The 23,243-nt window shown below is 42.5% G+C and overlaps 1 protein-coding gene across 8 annotated transcripts in view; it reads right to left on the minus strand.

Moving 5' to 3' along the window:
* LOC129180408 (citron Rho-interacting kinase) overlaps window positions 1-23,243 on the minus strand; it is an 82,046-nt gene that overhangs the window by 14,687 nt on the left and 44,116 nt on the right. For 3 of the 8 annotated variants that reach the window (XM_054774858.1, XM_054774859.1, XM_054774865.1), the window contains 10 exons: window positions 15,989-16,186; window positions 11,403-11,596; window positions 9,439-9,574; window positions 9,241-9,354; window positions 9,014-9,154; window positions 7,856-7,975; window positions 6,007-6,232; window positions 4,450-4,608; window positions 4,257-4,280; window positions 1,004-1,159 (listed from right to left, as the gene is read on the minus strand). In XM_054774858.1, coding sequence (XP_054630833.1) covers window positions 1,004-1,159; window positions 4,257-4,280; window positions 4,450-4,608; window positions 6,007-6,232; window positions 7,856-7,975; window positions 9,014-9,154; window positions 9,241-9,354; window positions 9,439-9,574; window positions 11,403-11,596; window positions 15,989-16,186 — 1,468 coding nt within the window. The remainder of the gene's footprint in view (window positions 1-1,003; window positions 1,160-4,256; window positions 4,281-4,449; window positions 4,609-6,006; window positions 6,233-7,855; window positions 7,976-9,013; window positions 9,155-9,240; window positions 9,355-9,438; window positions 9,575-11,402; window positions 11,597-15,988; window positions 16,187-23,243) is intronic. The other 5 variants (XM_054774861.1, XM_054774862.1, XM_054774860.1 and 2 more) reach the window with 5 other exon arrangements.

Below are 23,243 nucleotides of genomic sequence, written 5' to 3' on the forward strand. Positions count from 1 at the left end.
AGTCACCTATGTCGTCCGTCTATGATGTCATTAACAGTTGGAAAATGTTAACACAAAACGTGTTTTTGTTGCTTTAAACACATAAATGAGGACGAAAATGGATAAATGACTATTTAAGGTTACTTTTACCTTCACTCAGGACGTGCTAATGTGGCAGCGAGATCAACACCTTCCTCTTCAGCAGTACCTTCCTGTTTTGTGAGTTATTTCTTGAATTCTATGGTGTTTGTCAACTTCTTTATCAAAATGCTGACACTTGCAACTTTCTTTGGCTCCTTTTTTCGTTATAGAATTCAAGAAATAACTCATGGCAAAACAGGAAGGTAGTGTTGAAGGGGACGGTGTTGGTATCACTGCCACGTTGTGTCTTTGGGGAAAGCCACATCAAGAATCACGTCCTCAGTGAAGCTAAACGTAACCTTGAATGTTCATTTATCCCTTTCACTCATCATTTACATGTATTTATATGCATTTGGAATTGTTTTGTGCATGCAAAACTATAATTGTGAAAGTAGAAAAACTTGTTTTTTTGTTTTTTTTTCACGCAGCGACAAGACACTCCCAACGAATAATGCTGAATGACCGACAGCTATGTGAGCTCTAAACATGTAACTTAGTGGCGATTTACAACAACGGTACAGCAAAGCACGCAGGAAGCACTGTTGTCAAAACCATATACGTAGACGCAGCTTCGCTGATCCGTACGTCAACGCGCCGCCCGATTGGAGGTGGCAAGGCTGCGCTGTAATTGAACACAAGGAAATGTACTTCATAATGGTGCCCCCGGCCAATACCGCTCATCATAAATACATTGAAAAATGTACAGTTAATCCGTGTGATCGGTATCGGCCGATCTCACGCATGGATGATCTGTATCGGCAGCATAAAACCCTGATTGGAGCATCCCTATTTATATTTATGAATGGGATACAGCATTTAACACTCTTTGAACAAAAGTATCGGGCCAATCTCGGGGTCAAAGCTGAAGACAACTGGCACTCACCGAGACAGGTGGCGGCTTGGCGGCCAAAGTGCACGGTATCCAAGCACACGGTACACTTGGCCGCTCGCATGTTGAGTCCCACTGTGAAGCGGTGGGCGGTGTGGTGGTGAACCCGCTCTCTCTCCCTCTGACTGTCTTTCATACGCCGGCTATACTCTGAATAGTCAGGGAACACAATGAGGGCAGGTTGCTCCGTTATGTCTCATCAAACCCTCACTGCTTCGTGCCATACCAGCCATGAAACCAGTAAGACAAAAAAGTGGTTTCAAAAAGATGTTTAGCACATAAGCAGGAAAAAGTGCTAACAGTTGAAAGGAATAGTCAATCCCTTTGCATGTAGCCACTCATGGATGCATTTAAAGGTATTATCCAGTCAATGTTCATTTTTCAAAGCCGTCCTGTATAGTTGGCCAGCACATTGCTCAAATTACCCCAAATACTGTCACAACTAACTAGAGAAGGTGTGAATGCTGAAGAGCTGAAGCTCAACTGAAAAAACTCTACGGCAAACGTGGAATTATGGGAAAAGTGGGAATTTTTGGAATGTGAAAATGTGTTAGAATGTTTTGCTGCTAGAATGGTATCAAATATGGGAAAATGCTGTTCATTTCAGTATGAACTTTTTTTTCTGGACAACCGGGAACGTTTGGAAAGTTGTAAAGAGGTATCATGAACGTCCTCAATGAGCTGAATGTTGAGGCCCTGTCACACCTTGACGATTTAGCCAGCGCATGCCTGACGTGATCATTTCCATGGCATACGTTGAACTGTGGACGTTTTTTTTCAATCATGGTCGTATACATAGCGTATTCATAACGAGTTTGACGTATACATGACGTATTCGTAACTTATATAGAACGTTTCTATAACTTAAAGACAACTTATACCAACGAATGCGTAGCGTGTTGCCGGCGTTCACAACTTATGCCCAACGACAGTCTAACTTATGCAAACCGCGCGGCAGCGTATGGCCGACGATCACGTGCCGTAGCCTATAAAAAGGCTGCCACTTGATGACTCAAATCATAACTTCACTAGACATCGCAGTGTCAACATCACCATCATGGCCAAGAAAATGTGGAAGACCGCTGCCAAGAAGTATCAGGGCAGTGACGGAGGGATCCATTACCACCCACAGCCTCCCCCTCTCACTCTCACTCTGATTTAGATGACGCAGGTTCTAACGCCTCTCAGGCATCGTCAATGGTATCGGTAGCTGCTTCCCCAGTGGCTTCCATCGCCTCTCAGCCAACCCTTGCCAAGAAGAGAGCTAAGAAGACACAGTTTTGTCTCAAGGTATGTTGACGTATTACAACTTGTGCGTAAGTTACAAATAATGCGTGTGAATGGGCGTCAACAATAGCATAACTTATTGCCCGCGTATGCGGGACCAATGAATCATACGTTGACATACGTCGAAAACTTTTGTGCATGCACAAGATTTTTGGACGTACTACGACGTATGCCGACGTGCTTCAGTGTGCTCTTAACTTATACAAAACTTAACCATGACTTATTCAACGCACGCCAGCGTATTGGCAAATTTTTCATACGTTGGCGTACGCTGGCTAAGTCGTCAAGGTGTGACAGGGCCTTTAGGATGTTGGAACAGTTCTAATCAGTTGTGAAATGTGGAATGTGAAAGTTCTTCTCACCTTATCTCTAAGCGAGAGCTCAGCCGCCCTATGCAGAAAAGTCATTTGGTCGTTTCTACCCATAATCTTGTCCTTTCCACTGTCCAACTGGTCAAAGGAGAGCGTTGCCTCCCGGCTCAGATCGATCTTCACCAAAACAGACCGATGCAGCGTCCACATCACTGCAGATGCCACACCAATCTGCCGGCCGATCTCACATTTCCATCCTTCCCTTATTCGAGAACAAGACCCCGAGGTATTCAAACTCTCCCACTTGGGGCGGGCTCTCATCCCCAACCCGGAGAATGCACTCCTCCCTTTTCCGGGCGAGAACCATGAACTCGGACTTGGAGGTGCTGATGACCGGGAATGTTTTTAATGTCACAAATAGTTAGTATGAATGTCCTGAATGCGCTGGATGTTTTCATGTTGGACTAGATAGCATCAGCTGACAAACGTGGCAGTAGTAAGAGTTCTCAATGTCAAAGGGAATTTGTGATATGAAAAATTGGGAATTTAGGGGAAAAGTGGGGATTTTTGGGATGTGTAGCATTGTTAGTACAGGTTTCCTGAATGAGCTGAATATTTTGGCATTGGAATTGTTTGAAAAGGTTGACAAATGTGGGATACAACAGTACTAAAAATTCTCAGGATCAAAAAGAATAAGTGTTATGGAAAATGTAGCAATTTTGGGATGTGGAAAATTTGTTAGCCTGAATGTTTTGATGCGGGAATGGTTTGAAAAGGGTGAGAAATGTGGGAAAATTCTGATGGAATCATGTTGGAGTGGTTGGAAGAGGTCGGGAAATGACTGTGGAATGTGGAACTGAAATAAACTACAAAAAGTACATTCGCTTTCAATGTCGGGGTTTTTTGCTTAAAATGTGTACCAATAGATACTGTAGAGCTCAACGTCTCGTGTTGAGAAATGTGGAAGTAGTTGAGCTTAAATAAAAACAGGGTGGAAAAAGATCCCTTCCTGATCCCTGGTGGTGTAATGGTACGCACTTCAGAGCAAGGGTACAATTCCCAGCCAGGGTTGTGTCAGGAAGGGCGTCCGGTGTAAAAACTAAGGCAAAACCATCCATGTGACTTGGTTTGGCAAGGGGTAAGCCCAAAATGGGAAAAAATTAACAAGTGTAGAAGCTCTTCAGCAGTCCCACAATGAATAGTTCACTGCTGCTTTTGAATGCCTTCATTATGTAACCCGTGCACCTTTACTTGTGCTCCATAACATTCACCATGGGGGGTAACCAAACTTATTCCAAAATACATCAGATATCTGAAACAGTGCAACTTTGATTCTAAAGGGTACAAAGTGACTGAATAATACATTTAGGTTTGGATTTATTATGTGATAAATAGTTTTGTGCATTTCAGTGTGGATTATTCCGAAATAGTGTCCCATGTAAAGCTCAAGTGGGAATGTTCTGCAAGTCAGACTGGCTAAGCTTCAGCAACCAAGATAAAAAGCTTCAGATTTCCAAAGTGGTGCACTGCAACGCTGAAAATGTGCTTTGAACCTGGCGGGATGTGTCATTTTGTGAGCGTGCACAACTTTTAAAATCTGGCCTTTTGAGGCATGGATGAGGCGAAAGGAGACGAGAGACCAAACTTACTTTCAAAAGTGACCCTCCTTCTCTCTGAAAGGTGTGTGAAAGAAAAAGGATAGTAAGAGAAATTCCTTTGTGTGTGAGATGATATTTGTGTTTATGCATGTGCTTGAGGGCCAGGATGTTGACAGGATGGCGTTCTAGTCCAGTAGTTGGAGTGTTCAATTAAGATGTTCTTGTCTATCATCTCCTCACTCACCCTCGGGTGTTGCAGCCTCCTTCCTGCGCCCCGAGTTGGACGGTGCCAGGTTGGCTGGAACCTGCTGGTGCTCAGGAGACTTCACCATGGCCGACATCATTATCTGTTGGCGCGCTGTCGCTGGGGCTGTGGAGCTGCTGTGATCTTTATACTGGAGCGCTGGGGGTGGAAACAATCCACAACACTGCTTAGAAACCTGGACTTGGCTTGTACAGTAGATTCAACAGTTACGCTCCAACACTGCCCGCCAATTGCCAAAAACTAAGACTAATTGATACGCCCATAAAAATGTCTATTTTTGACACACGGCTCACTCTCCCCCCTCCAAACCCCCGTGCTGACTTGACGTTGACATTCTACTTGATTTCACATCATTTGCAGGAAAAGTTCTAATTATTATCTTAGATTAAGATCCACAACCCTCCCCTTTTCTCTTTAATTGCCATTGTTCACTCGCGACACAATCCAGGTTTGAGCCCTAAATATGCCTCACACACTTATCAAACACATTTAAAGTAGGATTGTAAAAAAACAAATAAAGTAGGGTTGTAAACGATAAACCCTTATGACGGGATATCCGGTTTGACAAACGAGAGAACAGCTGCGTCGGTAGCAGCCTGCTGGGTTGATAAGAATCAGCCATAAACCCTTAAATGAATCGACGGTAGAGACAAGACAAGCAGTTGGTTGACAGTGCATCTCGAAGACAACCCGACTGAAGACGGGAATGGATGTAAACAGCAGCGGTGCTAGTGCTAAATAGTCAATGCAAAACACATCAGCAAAACAAAAAAACTGAGTCAAGCATGGTACCCATTTTTCTAGGGCTGATCCTTACCTTTTTTTGGCGCACTGCCGCTTGAGAGACATAATGAAGGATAAAAAGTGAACTAATAAGCGATGTTGCTAAGTGTTGTGTTTGGTGCGTGTTGATTTGGTCCGTCTAGGGTCTATCCGATTACTCGATTAACTGAAACAAGCTTCAGATTAATCAACTAAGAAAATAGTTGTTAGTTCACCACTAATGAATGACAATGTAAGATGTTGGCGGAACAGGTGAAATTGAAGCCACAGTAGCCTGGTCGTCACAGCACACGACAATGGTGCGTTCAAGGACCGCCAAACAAAGTGAAAAAATCTCAACGCTTGATAAAAAACATGATCAGTGAAGCATATAGACATAAACATGTAAAAAACTGTGGGTGTTCTAACAGCGGGACATGCATGCGGTACAGTTTATAGGTATTATTGCCTATTTATAAATGATTACCGACTTATGGTGAAAAATGGTCTATTTTCACTGAAAAAATGAAAAAAGTTATCTTTTGAGTTTGACCAAAAATCTGCAATTTTGCAGGGTCACAAGTTCTGATGTGGGAATATGCGGAGACCCACTGTATTTATTGTTTTGCATGATGACTTGTCTCTTTGCTCTTTGTTCCCATGGCGACAGTGTGAGAGAAGAATAACCAACCTAAACTTACTGATGTGTTTTTGTGTCCACTTCCAAAACAAGTGAACAACAGAACCTAAACTGCTGCAGGACAGTGTTCTCACCTTCCTCTCTCAAGGATCGCAGTTCTGCTCTCATTTTCTGAAGAGCATCTTCAAGCTCGGAGCAGCGCATTCGTTCCTTGTCCAGTGCTGACTTCATGTCGCTGTACTGCAGGGGGACCGGCTGGATGGCGGGCACAGGGGAGACCTGGCCCTGACTCTGTCCTTGCGCCTGGGCCTGAGCAGCCATGGCAGTCAACAGGTCCTCACGCCGACGTCCAAAAAGACCCTGAAGAATTGACACGTACGCAGATGAAACTATAAGTATGACTTGGAGCTGTGCCAAGAGGTTGGTAGGAGCTTTAACGGCAATTTATGCATGGTGACTCATCCCAAATTGCATTTTATAATCAAGTAATTACCAGTCCTTGTCATTCTTGTCATCCTTGTCATTCCCTAAGAAATATATCCAAGCTAATAGCATGCTTATAGCATAACGAGAGTAATCCATGCTAAAGTGTCTATCCCATACCAGAACACACATACTCATTAGGGGTGGATCGATCCAAATATTGATAGTAGCGATACCAAGGGTAGTATCAGTATCCGATCAATATTATAATTGCTGTCTAGTTATATATTTTATTGTATATATACTGTACTCTGATTATAGTTATGATCCACAAATTAATGGCCAAATCACAAAATCCAAAATTCCATCATTGCATCAGCAATTTTATTACAGTCTCCCGTGGTTATGAACGCACCCCCATAAATGAACTAACGCAAGGCACATGCAGCACATGAATGCAGTGTCTGCCACATGCTGGCCGGAAGAATCCAGTGTGTGCCTGCTTAGCAATACTGAGAAAGAATAACATCGCTTATTGGTTCACTTTTTATCCTTCATCATGTCTCTCAAGCGGCAGTGCGCCAAAAAAAAGGGAAAGCCATCACCAAGTGTAAGTGAACATCATAAAAAGCTCAGAGGGAGGAGACACGCCCCCCAATATTGGCAGCTCTTTGGGCCTCAACCGTGATAAAGATTATTGAACACTAGAGGGGTCATGGATTCCGTGAGCTGTTACAAGGAGATCTGGGAGGAGAAGAGGACGTTATCCTTCCAGGCAAGCCTGGGACAATATTTGAAGAATGTACAGTAGATAGGCCTGCAAGGCAACTACAGGGATACAAGTAAGGAGTTGGTTTTTGTTTTTTGTTTTTTTTTCCACAAACTCGACCTACATCACAGTCTAGTATCGAAACTCGTTTGTAACCCGAGGACCACCTGTATATATTATTATATATAGTAATCACTTGTTTATTGCGGTTAATTGGTTCCAGACCCAACCATGCTAAGTGAATTTCTGCAAAGTAAGATTAGTTAGAGCATAGAAAACCTGTTTATGACCTTCTAAATATGTTTTTTTTAACATTGTTAGAGCTCTCTAGACATGAAATAACACCCCTATAATCACCTTTACGCTCATATTACCCAATATAGTAGACATAATGAGAGGAAATAAGCCATTTAATGCATAGATAAGACTCATACACATGTGTGTTGCTGTAAATGTGTTCACAGGAAGTGACATAGGGGGTTCAGAGTTGAGTTTTAGCTTGCCATGGGTTACAGCTGCAACAGTAGCCCATGTTAGGGATTAATCTGCCTGTTGTCAGATCGTTCAAACCTGCAATAAATTCCGGCTCTTAAGTCTGGTTGACACCTAGTGACCAATGTACAACACTACATATTATCACAACGTCTTTGAATGAAAAATCAGTATCAGTATTGGTATTAGCAATATCGGCTCTGTATGTACAGTACTTGGGGTCGGATCGATACCAAAATTAGCAGTATTGCCCACCAGTAGTACTAAATAATACAATGAAGTAAGACATGACATTTTACCTTTTTTTTCTTCGAACCGCCATGGGCCTGCGTCTGCAGGAAGTCGATGAGTTTGGTCTGCTGTGTGATGGTCCCTTCCATTTTCACCTTCTCATGAGAGTATACGGCCTGCAGGTGGAGCTAAGTGAACATCACTACTGCCATGAATGTCTCCTCAAATACTTGCTTCACACACAAAGGCAATGGGGGTGAAGGCATACATTACAATACAGTATATGGGACTTTTTATTTTTTTGCAGGTCATAGCAGTAGGAGAGAAACCACATGATTTGACATCGAACTGTCAAGAATATGAAAGAATGATGGGGCCGTGACCACTTTGCCACCCTTCTATATAGGCTGCATATATTGAAAACTGCCACTTTAGTGCAGGGGTGTCCAGACCTTTTCCACCGAGGGCCACATACTAAAAACTCAAAGGCTGCAGGGGCCACTTTTACACTTTGTAAGCCCATCCATGTAGCTACTGTGTGCTGAGATGGTTTTTATATCTAAGAAAAAAACAGCCTGGATCTCAGTGTATTATTTATATAAACATTTTTCCCTTATGTTAAACTTTTTTGCTTGTTTTTTTCCTTTTTTTTTTTTTTTTTTTTACAAATATTTGAACTATCTTCTAGTACATTTTGTCTTGTAATATCATGTCTTTTTTCTCATAATATTTTGACTTTATTATTGTAATATTATTTTCCCCACACAAATTTTTCTAAAATTGTATCTGTATTTTTTCTTTGTTTCTCAGAATTTTACGACTTTTGAAAAAGTTAGATATTTTAGTCTTTAACATTTCAAGCTTATGCTTCTTTTTTCTTAATACTATGACTTTTTCCTCCAAATATTTTGTCTTTATTCTTGTGCAATTACTGCTCTATTTTCCATCTTTGCTGTTGGTTTTTTTTGTTTTCTTGTTTAATTATATTTTTAGAACGTTCCGAAGGCCACTAAAAAAACAGCCGCGGGCTGCGAAGACCACCAGGCCGCACTTTGGACACCCCTGCTTTATTACAATGTTAACGAACCAGTTTAACTAGCTATAACACATGAAGTCCCCTGGCCGCACTTTGGACACTTCTGCTGTACAGCACATCTTAGTACATTAGCATATATGTTAATACTGATATGCATGTATATTGTATGAGAGTCAATATGTAGCAGCACCTGGATGTTCTCCAGCTGGTATTCGAGGTCAGTTCTCTCAGTTTTCAGCAAGTCCGTCTGGTCCAGGGCGTCCTGCAGTCCCTGGGTGAGTCGAAATATGTGTGCCTTCTGAGCATCCATCTGCTGTTGTAGCTTCTCTTGCTAGAAAAGAACCGTAGGTTGTCATAATCTGCTTCCAGTACTTTTAGACACAAATGATGTGTTGTTTTTGTCAGTGTGAATAGTACCGAACGGACCTCTTCCAACAGCCGTTGTTTCAGATCTCTCTCACTCTCCAGCTTTTGCTGCAAACTACGTGCGTTCATCTCCAACATAGCATGCTTCTTCTCCAAATCATTCAACTACAGAAAGAAATCATCAGGCGTTTATTGCAACGTAAGGTACGCTCAAATAGTAATTAAATGCAACCGTGTGGAAAAGCTTACAGTGTCTGCGAGACTCTCAGCTTTGAGTTTCTGGTCTTTAAGGATCTGCTGTAGTGCCAGCATCTCCACTTTGTGCTCCTTCACTGCCTGATCCACAGCCTGGCGGGACTCAGAGCTGCGCTGCTCTGCACGGAGTCTGGAGGACACATGAAACTATCTTCATCCATCCATCCATCCACTTTTTATACTGCTTTTTCCTCATGATCCCAGCTGACTTTGGGTGAGACATGGGGTACATCCTGGTCTTGTCGCCAGTCAATCAGAGGACACATATATACAAACAAGAATTCATACTTCCATTCACACCTACGGATAATTTAGAGCACTGGTGTCCAAAGTCTGACCCTGTGGGGCACATATATCCTTCAGGTCTGGTGCCCTTTGGTAGTCTGGGTAGCTTTCGTTTTTGTTCCGTGAAGTTGCAGCATTTTCTTAATCATGTGTTTTGGGGTTTGTGTGTGTTTTTGGCATTTGCAGCCTTTGTCTTTTGAATTTGTGTTTGATCCTGCAGCATTTAGGTGATCGCAGCATGTTTAATTGACCGCATTTTCCGGTCCCATATGTTTTAATCCATATGGATTTATTGGAACAATTCATGGAGAAGTTCGGACATTTCATCCAAAAAGAATCCTCATTTAACACAAGCAAACTTTTATGACCCTTACCCTTAAAAGCATCAGAATCGAGAATCCTTAGGAACCGGAATTGAAACGAGGAATGGGAATCGTAACCGGAGTCGTTCAAATTCAAACGATGCCCAACCCTAGTTAGTAGCTCAATGTTATTTTGATACCCGCATAGTCCGTGTGGTACGTTTGTTTTGACTTGTTGTGCTGGCTTTGTTCACACCGTGAGTTAGATAGACATCTGTACTGATGACCTCCTGTCTGTTTGTTCTGCGTTGGCAGAGAGTGAGTGCTGTTGGCTCGTTGCTTACTAATAAAGAGCACTTCTTTACAGGCAGCCGAAGATGCCTCGGACCATTTCCTGTGTGACATGGGCTTGCCACAATATATTAACAAACTTTGTTGTTCTCCTATGAGAGTGGGTTTTAAATAGCACTACAGGGCATTGTCACCACCTTAAGGACTATTAATAGACGACATGCTGCTGCTTTAAAAACATATCTTATCATATCTTGACCTACATATCTGGACATACATTGGTTTTAGTGTCTTTTATAAAGACAAAAGTGAAAAATGCGAAGAACGTCAAATAGCCCCTGCATTATTTCATTTTTGTGTGTTTCGTGGGGGGAAAAGTTTGGTCAGCGTGGATTTAGAGTGTGCAATTAACCTTAAATGCATGCTTTTGGAATGTGGGAGTAAGCAAAAGGAAATTTTATCTCAACTTATGAATCTTATATGAGCATTTGGCTAACTTCTTACCTTGTAATGTAATAAGAATTCTAGCCAAGTAAATTTTGCTTACCCCATTGGCAGAATTTTTTGCTTGAAATAAGAAAAGTTGTCACGTTTTGAGATAATTTCGGCTTCTTTCAAGTATGGCTGTTTTTGCAGTGAAGACGGGTTGCCAAAAAAGTTCCTTCTAAATCTCTCCCGGTTGTGAGAGGGTGTTTTAATACCAAATGTTCCTTGCCCACATCGACTAAAAACATATTTTTAAACAAATATCCAGAACACCGTGTGATGATCCCTTGAGAGAATAAGCCCGAACCTTTTGAATCCAGCATGTGTAGGTGGAGGCATGCAACAACATTAGTAGCAAACAACACCTACCAATGTAGAGAATGCCACCTTATATTCTGTCTGAATACATAACAGGTATGTCATTACATTACATCACTGGCTATTGAACATTCTTTCCAACTTCTAAACACAATTGAATGCTTCTGATGTCATAAAACGGATAAGGCTGTGTCATATCCTGTCCTGGCTGCTCAGTCAGTGACAGAGTCAAAATAAAAGGTACACCGAAAAAACAGAAGACGTTTTTACACTTACCTGTTCTGTTTCTCAGTATCCAACATTCTTTGGACGTCCCTAGCCCTCCTCTCAGCCTGGTTCTTCTCATCTTCAAGTGTTGCCCTCCAGGCGTCCCACTGCCTCTCTTTCTCCAGCAGCTCATCATTTAAGCTCTCGAGTTCCACAACTTGCTCCTCCAGCATGGTGCATGTGGTCTTCAGTGTCTCAAGGTTCTGATACAAAGATATACATTATTACTGTGACATACATTCATGTTGCATTTGGATGTAGAGCCCATTATACACTTTTACTTCATTCAATTCCTGGATTTTTTTTACCATAACGCCTAAAAACAGTCTGTCTGTGAATACAGTCGTCCCTCACCACTTCACAGTTTTTGTGGTTGACTACTGCCTATTATTAGTCAAAACTTGCATGTTTAATCAAATTGTACCTTTTGTTGGCCTAAATTATGAATTTTCAAGCATTATAATTGCCAAATGAACACACATACAAACATAAGGCATTCAGAAGACGCATTCAAAGATATGTAAATATGTCTACAGTGGTCACTAGGTGTCAGTAATGTTACTTGGATGAGACAGCAGCCACTGCTGGAAGTCCAGAAAAAAACAAGGAACTCCCCCGATGTTAATGTGTGAGTATATGTCTTAGTGATGTCTAATACAGTATGTCTTATTTTCTCTTATTATGTCTACTATATAGAGTAATAAAAAAGGTGACTATAGGGATGACTATAGGGATGTTATTTCAAGTCTTGAGAGCTCTAATAAAGTTAAAAAACGTATTTAGAAGATTGTAAACAAGTTTTCAATGCTCTAACTATGAAAAAAATTCACTTATCGCAATCAGGTCTGGAACCAATCAACCGCGATAAACAAGAAACGAATGTATTCTCATTCATCCAGGTCATTGCATTTTCAGACATTTTCAGACAAACATTGATCGCAACTGGACTGTTTAGGTTGTCTTGGATGACTTTGGCCTCTCCTCTGAGCAGGCTCATGCTCAAAGACTAGATAGGACAGACTAGATCCACAGACTACAGCTGTCCTCGATTAGATACTGTCGCTCTAGTAGATCTTTTCATTCTCCTTCTCTTTTTTTGCAGTTTCCCATACATGAATTCAAACACATTTGGCGCTACCTGGTCGCCCTCTCTAATAAACACATTATAATGGGACTGTCTGTGACTGTAGCTTGCCATTACAGCTTTGTACAGCAGGTGGCGGTGTGCATCGTAACTCGGCTTCTTAACACATTTATGCCTGCTCTGCCAAAGAAGCAGGAGGGATGTAGCAGGAGGGATAAGCGTTGCCAACTGAGCGACTATTCAGACTCCCCTTCTTTTTCTGAGTAGCGACACATCTAAGGACTTTTTCTTGTTTTCTTGTTTTATTTATTTCCGCTGTGGGCCCCTGCCCCATTTAAAAGCACTCACAGTTGGCTCCGTCTTGTTTGCGACATAAAAAAAAAAAGACAAAGTGTTTTTCACTCACTTTTTGTCTTTTCCAAAACGTCATTCCTCTCTCCTACAGCCTCCATTACAATGACATGCACACGCGTCATGGCCAGTTATGCAAATTACACAATGATGCCCCACCGCCACCAACCCATCCCCACCCCTCCCGGGAAACACTAGTACGTAAATATAAAAATGTCACATTGTAACAGAGGGCATTTTTCTGTGTGCATCACAAGGCCTACACAAAAGGCTGCGTATCAAACATTGGGAGACAAATATAGCATGTGCCGGTCATGCACAGCTCTCTGAAGTCCAACGCTTCCACAGCTGACACGACCTGGACTGATGGAGATGACACATCCCTCCCTCCCACACACCACCCAATTCCTTGTCTATAGCCTCTATCGCTGGTTACGCAACCGGCAGGACTGAAAGCTCTACTGGACGCCCACGCACATCATCCCACAGGAGCGGTGCACACATTACACAGCCTCCTCGTTCTGCTGCTGCTCAGCTCCGAGCAGGATATCACATATTACAATACAGAAATATCCAGAGGGTTGCTGCTGCCCGATTTACACTGTCAGAGCAGGGAGAGGTGTCTAGGTCTCCTGTCGCAGGTTGTGGAGACGATATCACATAATGCAACTTAGTGGAAAGCCTGTGTCTGACTGGCTGTGAGTGGGAGGTGGAAAAGGAAAGCAGACTGAAGTGAAAAAAATAACGGTTGCTGATATGTTTTGGGGAAATTTTGCACAGAATACCAAAAAATAGTGGATTAGAGAGGTGCTGACGACACAGGCAAGCCGTTCTCGCGTCTTTGTTTGTTGTGATGATACATTAGGAAATGTGTCAGGCTTCAAAATCTCATTAAAACCGCCTACAATTAAACTGCAGGAGAAGCAGGTACAAAAATAACTAGTGCAAAAGCAAAAATACATACGGGACATGCATACAGTAATACAAGTAGTGTTCAGGTTACTAACAAGTTCTGTTCTACAACGCTAAATTATTGCTGGAACACATACCAAAATGAACACTTAAGTCACTCACACTATACAGGAATTAAATAAAACAGTTGTGAAAAACACAGGCAGAACAAAAAACACTACGCTAGTTATTACTGTCACTTTCATAGGAGCAGATCCTTTAACATACTGTAGTGACCTGGCATATCTCCATCACACTGTGAAGATGTGACGTGAGTCCTGACGGTGTGTGCAGGCCAAGAGGATGGCTGTGTGCAGAAAGGACACTTGAGTTTGCTGATGTTTTGTAAAAAGGTTACACGATATTTGGTTCATAAGAACAAGACAAGACGATATTTTCAGATCACTTTTAAGAAAACTACGTTGACAAAATATAGGACTAGACAAACAGACTGTTTTATTTAACTGAGTCACAAAACAATGCATGTACATTTTGAAATGTTTTATAACTTTGCAAGCATGACCTAAGCATGATGCTTTTAATTAACTTCTTTCCACAGAGTGAAACAAAAACTAAACGATAACGGTTAAAATAATGACGGCAGTTGCAGCTGCTACTACTAATCATTTATTTTGATGTGTTGTTATGTAAAGATGTAAAACAGATTGCAGTAGATTAGCTTGATGTTTACACTAAAAGAACTACAGTTCCCATGATGCTTAGAAGTATGATGCCACCAGGAAGTAGTGAATTTCTGAAAGTGTCACATGTTTTGATAGAAGTCATATGCAGCGATCGTGTTTTGATCTGACAAATAATAAGTACGTTTGATCAAATATAAAATGAAGACAGTTCCTGCTTGGACATTAACACAGAGACATCAACTCCCATAAAAAGCCGTAGTGAGGGAGTGACGCTGGGAACACTGCGTGCAGGTAGGATTGCAAGGTTTATAGCACTTCATGTGTGGTTCCAATCCTGCTTTGTGCACTGCCACTTCCATATTACATCTATTATCATTCACAGCAGCGATGCCATAGTTCGCAGTCTGATAGACTTCTGGCTGGCCTGTTCCTGCGAGACAGCTTTTCTCTAAATGAGAATATCATCACGTTTTAATCTCGCGTGATCTTGTGACAGCCCTATTGTTTTGGTATGGTTCGGCCTACAGTAGCCTGGTTTGTTTTTGCAATAAACAGATTGTTGATTGATCACCTCCTCGTCATCCTTACAACATCCGGGTACTTACTTTTTTTTTTTTTTTACACATAATTCAGCATTATTCTTGTGAATGTTTTTTCCCGTAATATTATGACTTCATCCCAAAATATTTTGACTTTATTCTCTTAATATTATAGCATTTTCCCAACTGCACATTTATTCTTGGTTTATTTTTTTTTTAATATGATATTAGGACGTTTGAAAAAATAACATCCTTTTTTTCTTTTAATGTTTCAACTTTACGCTTCTAAAATAATTTTTTCACCATAATATTACAACTTTATTCTTCTACTCTTTTCACCACTTTTATCGCTTATTATTCTAACTTTACTCTCCTAGCATTCTTACGTTATTCTCATAAAATTATAAAACTGCTCTTTTTGCCACATTTGCTATTGTTTTGCTGTTAAATTGCATTTTTTTGAATGTACAAAGGCCCATGAAGAAGAAGAAACAGCCTGTGGGTTGTTTATTTTAATCATTTGACATCCCTATTAAAAAATAAAATAAGTACAAATAAAAAAACATAAAATAAAATTAATATGATATAAAATATATCAACATTTTAAAAAAAAATCAGAAATGGAGGAAAACCATGTTAACAAACTGGCATAGGTTCAAAAATCCTTTATTATCATCCATTCTCCTTATTTCTCTGACCAAAGTCACAAGTAAACATTCAAGCAATGACTAGTTTCTGTTTCTGTTATGTCACCAACTGCTTATGTCGACGTGAGTCTGCCATTCTGAGGGGTGTAGACGTACAGTAAATGGTTTCCACTGTGCGCTGGCATAAAAATGTGACGGCAAAAACTATGACTTGATGAAAAGTGATTCGCCATTGATGATAATCTACAGTATATAATGTGTGCACAGCATCTAGCTGTCAAATATTCCATTGAAGCTTTTCTAATGGGCAACAAGAATTCTTGCACTCCATCATAGAGCTCACAAACCAACCACCGATACAAGACAGGCGGCGCCTTACCTGCTTTTGGTTGTTCAGGTGCATCTCACGGTCAGCCACCTCCCGACGCAGCTGGTCCACATCCTGGCTGAGCTGCAGACGGTCCTCTCTGTCGTCGGAGGCTTCATCCAGCTGCTTGGACAGGTAGAAGTTCTGGCGGTTCAACTCGGCATTCTCCTGGGTCAGTGCGGTCAGCTGCTCCTCCAGGTCAGTGATCACCTGTATTACCAGTCAGAAATATAACAACAAATCGTTTCAGTCATGCTCTCATGGTGTGAGTCTGCTGAGGTGGGTATGTTAGCAGCCCCCCCATTCTCCATAATTTCAATGTGGCGGCAGGGTGCGGGTGGAGCAGATCTTTTATGTGGATAAATGAGCTGTCTGTAATGTTTTCACTCAGTTCGTCTTTTCTCCTGGGGAAGCACACTGACGGCAGCATCTTCATACTTGAGGCGTGGTGGTGAAGTCAACAGTGCAATGAATGCTGTGCTGATCTGTCATTCAAATCACATCCTCACCAGCGATGATTACATACTGCTCAAAAGTGGCTGTGATGGCGGAGGGGGTACAGATAATATAAAAAAAAACAAAAACAGAGAAGAAGGAAGTGCTTGAATAATGACACACACTGAGCAGATGACACCCACACTTTCTATGTAAGAAATCACACTCACTGCTGTTGTTATTTCAACTTTAATCTCTAATTAGGCTTTGCTTTCCTTGCCCATAACACTTCACCAGGAGGTAAAAAAGGCACAGTGTATGATAGAGATTTTGCATTTAGTGTCTGAATTGCGGCAGAGAAATGTATTAAGTCATGCAGTTATTGACTATGGCGCTTGTCTTCATTAGGGTGAGCTGATCTAAGAGGTGGGAAGTGACGTGCGGTCAGGGGAGGCAGGTGAGAAAGGAAAAATGCAAACATCAAATAAAGTATTAATTGTCGTCCATTACACTGTGTTAGAAATGTATTTTTTCCAATCATTAACATGTTCTTCAATAAAAAATGGTGATTTTGCACATTTCCTGATCAAATAGAAGGCAGAAAGGCAGTCTATCCTCTTATGAGTGCACAGTATGCCCATTACGATGTGTCAACATGTCGCCATCACAACAATTACAAAAATATTGATTATAAACAGTGACTTTCTACAGCTTGTGTAATGTGTTTAATGTAAGTGTGACATGATTATTCTTGCTAATCGAACAATAAAACACAGGAAATCATACAAAGTGGAGCACAGTTCCCTTTCATCTGGCAATGAAGGGGTGGGGGCTCACAGTAGCTGGCAAGTGACTGACTATTAATCCAAACAGGCTAGAGTAAGGAGGACTTAAGTTTAAAAAAAAATGTCAGTGCCTCACCAGCCATGAACCTTACCGCACGTCACTGGAGGCGAGGTACACCCTGGACTGGTCACTCGTCCAGACCTGTCAACCTTGAAGAAATCTATTGTAGTCTCCCAACCCCCCAAATCAGAATGCGGGGGGCACATTCCATTCCATTCCATTTTCCACCGTTTATCCGGGTCCGGGTCGCGGGGGCAGCAGTCTTAGTAGCGAAGCCCAGACTTCCCGGTCCCCGACCACCTCCTCCAGCTCCACCGGGAGGACACCAAGGCGTTCCCAGGCCAGCTGTGAGACACAATCCCTCCAGCGTGTCCTAGGTCTTCCCGGGGCCTTCTCCCGACTGGGCATGCCTGAAACACTTCACCAGGGAGGCGTCCAGGAGGCATCCGGACTAGATGCCCGAGCAACCTCAGCTGGCTCCTCTCAATGTGAAGGAGCAGCGGCTCTACTCTGAGCTCCTCCCGGATGACCGAGCTCCTCTCCCTGTCTCTTAGGGTGAGTCCCACCACCCTACGAAGAAAACTAATTTCAGCCGCTTGTATCCGCGATCTCATTCATTCGGTCACGACCAAAAGTTTGTGAACATAGGTGAGGGTAGGAACGTAGATCGAACGGTAAATTGAGAGCTTTGCCTTCCGGCTCAGCTCTCTCTTCACCACGACAGTCCGGTACAGCGACCGCATTACTGCAGACGCTGCGCCGATCCACCTGTCGACCTCACGCTCCAACCTTCCCTCACTTGTGAACAAGAACCCGAGATACTTGAACTCCTCCACCTGGGGCAGGACCTCATTCCCAACCCGGAGGAAGCAATCCACCCTTTTTTGACTGAGAACCATGGCTTCAGATTTGGAGGTGCTGAGTCTCATCCCAGAAGCTTCACACTCAGATGCAAACCGTCCCAGTAAACGTTGCATCAGAACCACATCATCTGCAAATAGCAGAGATGAGATTCTAAGGCCCCCGAACTGGACTCCCTCGACACCTTGGCTGTGCCTAGAAATTCTGTCCATGAAAATTATGAACAGAATCGGTGACAAAGGGCAGCCTTGGCGGAGGCCAAAGTTCACCGGAAACAGGCTTGACTTACTGCTGGCAATGCGAACCAGGCTCCTGCTCCGGTTGTACAAGGACTGAATGGCACGTAGTAGCGCGCCACCAATTCCATACTCACAGGACAGGACACCGCGACCACCGCCAAAGCCGCGTACCGCTTGGCCTGCCGGTACCTATCAGCTGCTTCAGGAGTCCCACAAGCCATCCATGCTCGATAGCACTCGTTCTTCAGCTTGACGGCAGCCCTGACCTCTGGTGTCCACCATCGGGTTCGGGGCTTGCCGGCACGACTGGCAGCGACCACCTTGCGGCCGCAGCTCCGACCGGCTGCCTCAGCAATGGAGGCACGGAATAGAGCCCATTCGGACTCAATATCCTCGTCCTCCCCCGGGATGCAGGCGAAGCTTTGCCGTAGGTGAGAGCTGAAGACTCGACGGATAGGAGACTCTGCCAAACATTCCCAGCACACCCTCACTACACGTTTGGGTCTCCCGGGTCTGTCCGGCATCCTCCCCCGCCATCTAATCCAACTCATCACCAGGTGGTGACCAGTTGACAGCTCAGCCCCTCTCTTTACCCGCGTGCGGGCACATTATATTTTTTGATATTTTAGATATTTTATGTATGTTTTTAATTTTGCAAAAAGGCTTAAAAGAACATTATACAGTAATCCCTTTGAATTTCACAGCTTCACTCTATCATGGTTTTTCAAAACTATATAAATTAATAAATCATGCTGTTTCGTGGTTGCATATGGCTTATTATTAATGTATTTAAACAAATTGTATGTATTTTTTGCCTAAACTAAGAATTTTCAAGCATAAAAATGGCTAAATGGACTAAAATACAAATGATAAGGCATTCAAAGGATGCATTCAAAGACGTGATATGTAGTATTCTACACTGGTCACTAGGTGTCAGTAATGTTACTGTAATGTTAGGTGAGACACACACACACACACACACACACACACACACACACACACACTAGGCTAATACAAGCTTTTTATTGCAGGTTTGAATGATCTCACAACAAGGACAATAATCCCTAACATGGACTACTGTTGAGGCCATAACCCACGTGAAGCTAAACTTCAGCTCTGAACCCCTGACGTCACTTCCTGTCTGCCCAACACTCAACTCCCCTAGCAACACACATGAGCATGAGTCGTATTTATGTCTAAAATGGCTTATTATCTGTTATTATGGCTACTATATTGGATAATGTGAGTATAAACATGACTATAGGGGTGTTATTTAATGTCAAGAGGGCTCTAATAATGTTAATATCCGCATTTAGAAGGTCTTTAACAGGTTTTCTATGCTCGAACTACGGAAATATTTGATTTATAAATAAGGAATCCTACTTTGCAGAAATTTGCGGCTTGTTAGCTTCCTTCATCGCGAGCTGACAATGCTGATTAAAAAGAGAAGGGGAGTTTTATTGCAGCGAGAAACTAATCAGTGCTTTACAACAGTCATTTTTATTGCATATGTTGATTCGAAATCGGAGGAGAAGCGTTCACGGAAGTGGGCTATACGCCTTCTGAACTAGTTGTACACATACAGGAAATGACATTCTACAACCCGACCAATCACAACTTTTAAAGTCCACGGGGTTAGATTTTTTAGAGGTGCACGTCATGCTAAAGAGGGAGCATAATCCAGGTTTCAGAGACTGAACTTAAAACTGAACCTGGTCAAATGCAACAAAATATGGAACTGCGGAGTAGCGAACCGTATTCAAGGGTTAAAATTGCACGCCAAATATGAAAAATGCGTACATGTTGGCAGGTCAGCCAGCCAATCAAGCGGCACATGCTGTATAGACAAGCAACCATTCACTTATGGACAATTTCGAATCTCCAATTAGCCTAAATCAGGGATCATTAACTGGCAGACTGCGATCCGAGTCCGGACCCAGACGCTATCCAATACGAACATGGACCTATAGTCAGTAAATTATAGTAGTATTTTACATTTTTACGGGGTGTTTCTATTTCGGCTGACGCATCTTTCAAAGATTTTAGGGTTGACCAAATCACTGACCAACTGCATGGGATTTAAGCCATCCCACGTGATCCCAAGTGACACGTACAAACAAGTGAAACATACAGGGAAAGAAGATAGAAACCAGTGATAGATGGCAATAAAGAGGACAGCGAGACCCACCCTCTCCCCCTGCCCGCGTCCTACTGCCGCCCACCTTCGCCCTGGCCACTGGCAACGTTAGAGAAGTGGGAGTGACATGACAGCGAGACCCGTGAATGGAAGACAACCGAAAAATAAATACACATAGCGCTCTAAGAAGAGAAAAGTGGACAGTGCTTTCAGCCCGGAATGGACAGACTCATTTATGCTCATTCTTCCCCCGGGAAGCACAAAACCAGTTATATTCTCAGAGGCCGGCACTCATCAAAAGTGGCAATGTGAAACTATATGACAACGTGCAAAGTTCTTCACCAAACATACCCACTCAAGTTTGAACCCAGGTCACAGAAAATAAGCAGTCTCAGAGCATGATATGACTGGACCATTTAAGTTTTAGCTGAATACCTCTGGCCTAATTACATGTTTTGGGGGTGTGAGAAGAAGTCAGAGTACCCGGAGAAAACCCACACACGCACAGAGAGAACATGCAAGCTGCACACAGAGATGCTCCAATGGAAATTCAAACCCTCCTGACTGTGGGGCCAATATGCTAAGCACTCATCCACCGTGCGGCCATCTTTTTGGTAAACAGTAGCCAAACATTTTCCATTGAAAAATTTGAAGAACGGGGGGCCCCTCTGATCAATTTTGTGCATTAAAGATGCTAAAGATGCTAATCCAATCTAGGTCAATATATGCTAAACTATATGAACAAATTTACATTTACACTACTGTTCAAAGGTTTTAGAACACTCTGGAGGAAATACCTACATTTTTAAGTGTTAAGATGGTCTATCTCTCTTCCATTGTTAATCCCCTTTTTTCTTGCCATTTTTGCAGCAAGAAATTACTTTTTCCAGTAAAATGCTGTTCAGCTGATGTTCACGAGGGTATAGTACCACAATGTGTTCCGAACGCAACAGAGGAGGTAGTAAGTCCTCCAGAACTTGGAACACCTGTCGGAATTAGTAGCGCCAACTGCTAAGGCTTGATCAACCTCCATTTCTGCAGAACAGCTTTAAATTGTTGACCCATTTTGTGGTCCCTGAAACAGGCCTTTTGGTATAATTCTGAAATACACATTATTTTGCAGTTTTGGGTAACCTTACCTTTTTTTTTAACCTCTGGCACTTCACCACTTACCTTTGTACCATTTCAAGCTATTCATTGGACTTTGCTTCAATAAATAAGTGGAAAAATTGGGGCATTCTAAAACTTTTGATCGGTAGTGTACATCTTAGGTCTGTGTTATAGGTGAAAATAATACAAGAATACGTTGAGGGCCCATAAACAAAATGAGCTGCGGGCTGAAAATGGTCCCTGGGCTGCACTTTGGCCACCCCTGCTATATAGTATCATTCACAGGCCAACAGGCTGCTGTCACGTTCTGCTGTGATTTGAAGTATGTTACACCACGATGTGGAGACATGCTGGCAGGAAGGTTCAATCAAATCTTTTATTAACAAAAGTTCAGCTCACACAGAGCAAAATGGCACACAAAAAGGGCCAAGTACCAAAATAACAAAGTAGGCTAGGAGGCACAGCTAGGCCTAACAGAAAATCACCATGGGAGATGGAAACGGGAGTGCGCTCGAGCAGGAGAATAATACCAGGAAACAAGAAAACAGCTAATGAAGATGCAATAGAATGAGCTAACAAACAGGAATCAACTAACAGAAAAGCAAAGCAAAAACAATAAAGATGCAAATTGGGTGCATCGCGTAGGAGCAAAAATAATGACTAGCAGAAGCCCCAGCTGAACTAAATAATACACAAATTCAGTAGTTCTCAATGACTTTCTGTCATGCCCCCCCTAGGGGACAGACATCCATCCATTCATTTTCTATGCCACTTATCCTCACTAGGGTCGCAGGTATGCTGGAGCCTATCCCAGCTGACTTCAGGCGAGAGGTGGGGTACACCCTGGACTGGTCACCAGCCAATCACAGGACACATATAGACAAACAACCATTCACACTCACATTCATACCTATGGACAATTTAGAGTCTCCAATGAACCTAACATGCATGTTTTTGGAATGTGGGAGGAAACCGGAGTACCCGGAGAAAACCCACACACACACACGGGGAGAACTCCACACAGAGATGCCCAACAGATCTTCCAGATATCCTGACTGTGTGGCCAACATGCTAACCACCCGGCCACGGTGCGGCCCAGGGGACAGACCATAAGTCACCATTTTGATGACTTTGGACTCAACTTGACAATATCATCAACAGCAACTTCACTTGGGAATCGGGACTTCAATGACTCGGGACTCGAACTTCAGTGTGATGACTTGAAAATACATTTTGTTGTGCAAAATGTGTCCCCATTCAAAGTATTCAACTAACGGTGGTCGTTATTGTGTCATTTTATCAGGAAGACACCATATTTTCCTTTTGAAGCTGCCTCATTGAATGTATCTATTTACATCCAATCTTAAGAACAAACAACAAATGTGTGGGTTACATTTTTGTGCACTGACTAAATCCTGAATGTTATGTCAGCACTCTTTTTCTGTGACTAAGTCTTGTCACACTGGTCTTATTTTAAAAATAAAACTATTGAAATGCATTGAAATGCATTGACTCCAGAATTCAGATTAAAGACATGAGATTTGCAAAGCACTGACTCACTCCCACCTCTGGTAGAGTCAACCCCTGCCTCTCGTGCACCCCTGCTATTTGGGAAGCACTGCTCTAATTACAAATCAAC

The sequence above is a fragment of the Dunckerocampus dactyliophorus genome, chromosome 4 (genome assembly GCF_027744805.1).
Source record: "Dunckerocampus dactyliophorus isolate RoL2022-P2 chromosome 4, RoL_Ddac_1.1, whole genome shotgun sequence".
In the NCBI taxonomy this organism is placed as follows: domain Eukaryota; kingdom Metazoa; phylum Chordata; class Actinopteri; order Syngnathiformes; family Syngnathidae; genus Dunckerocampus; species Dunckerocampus dactyliophorus.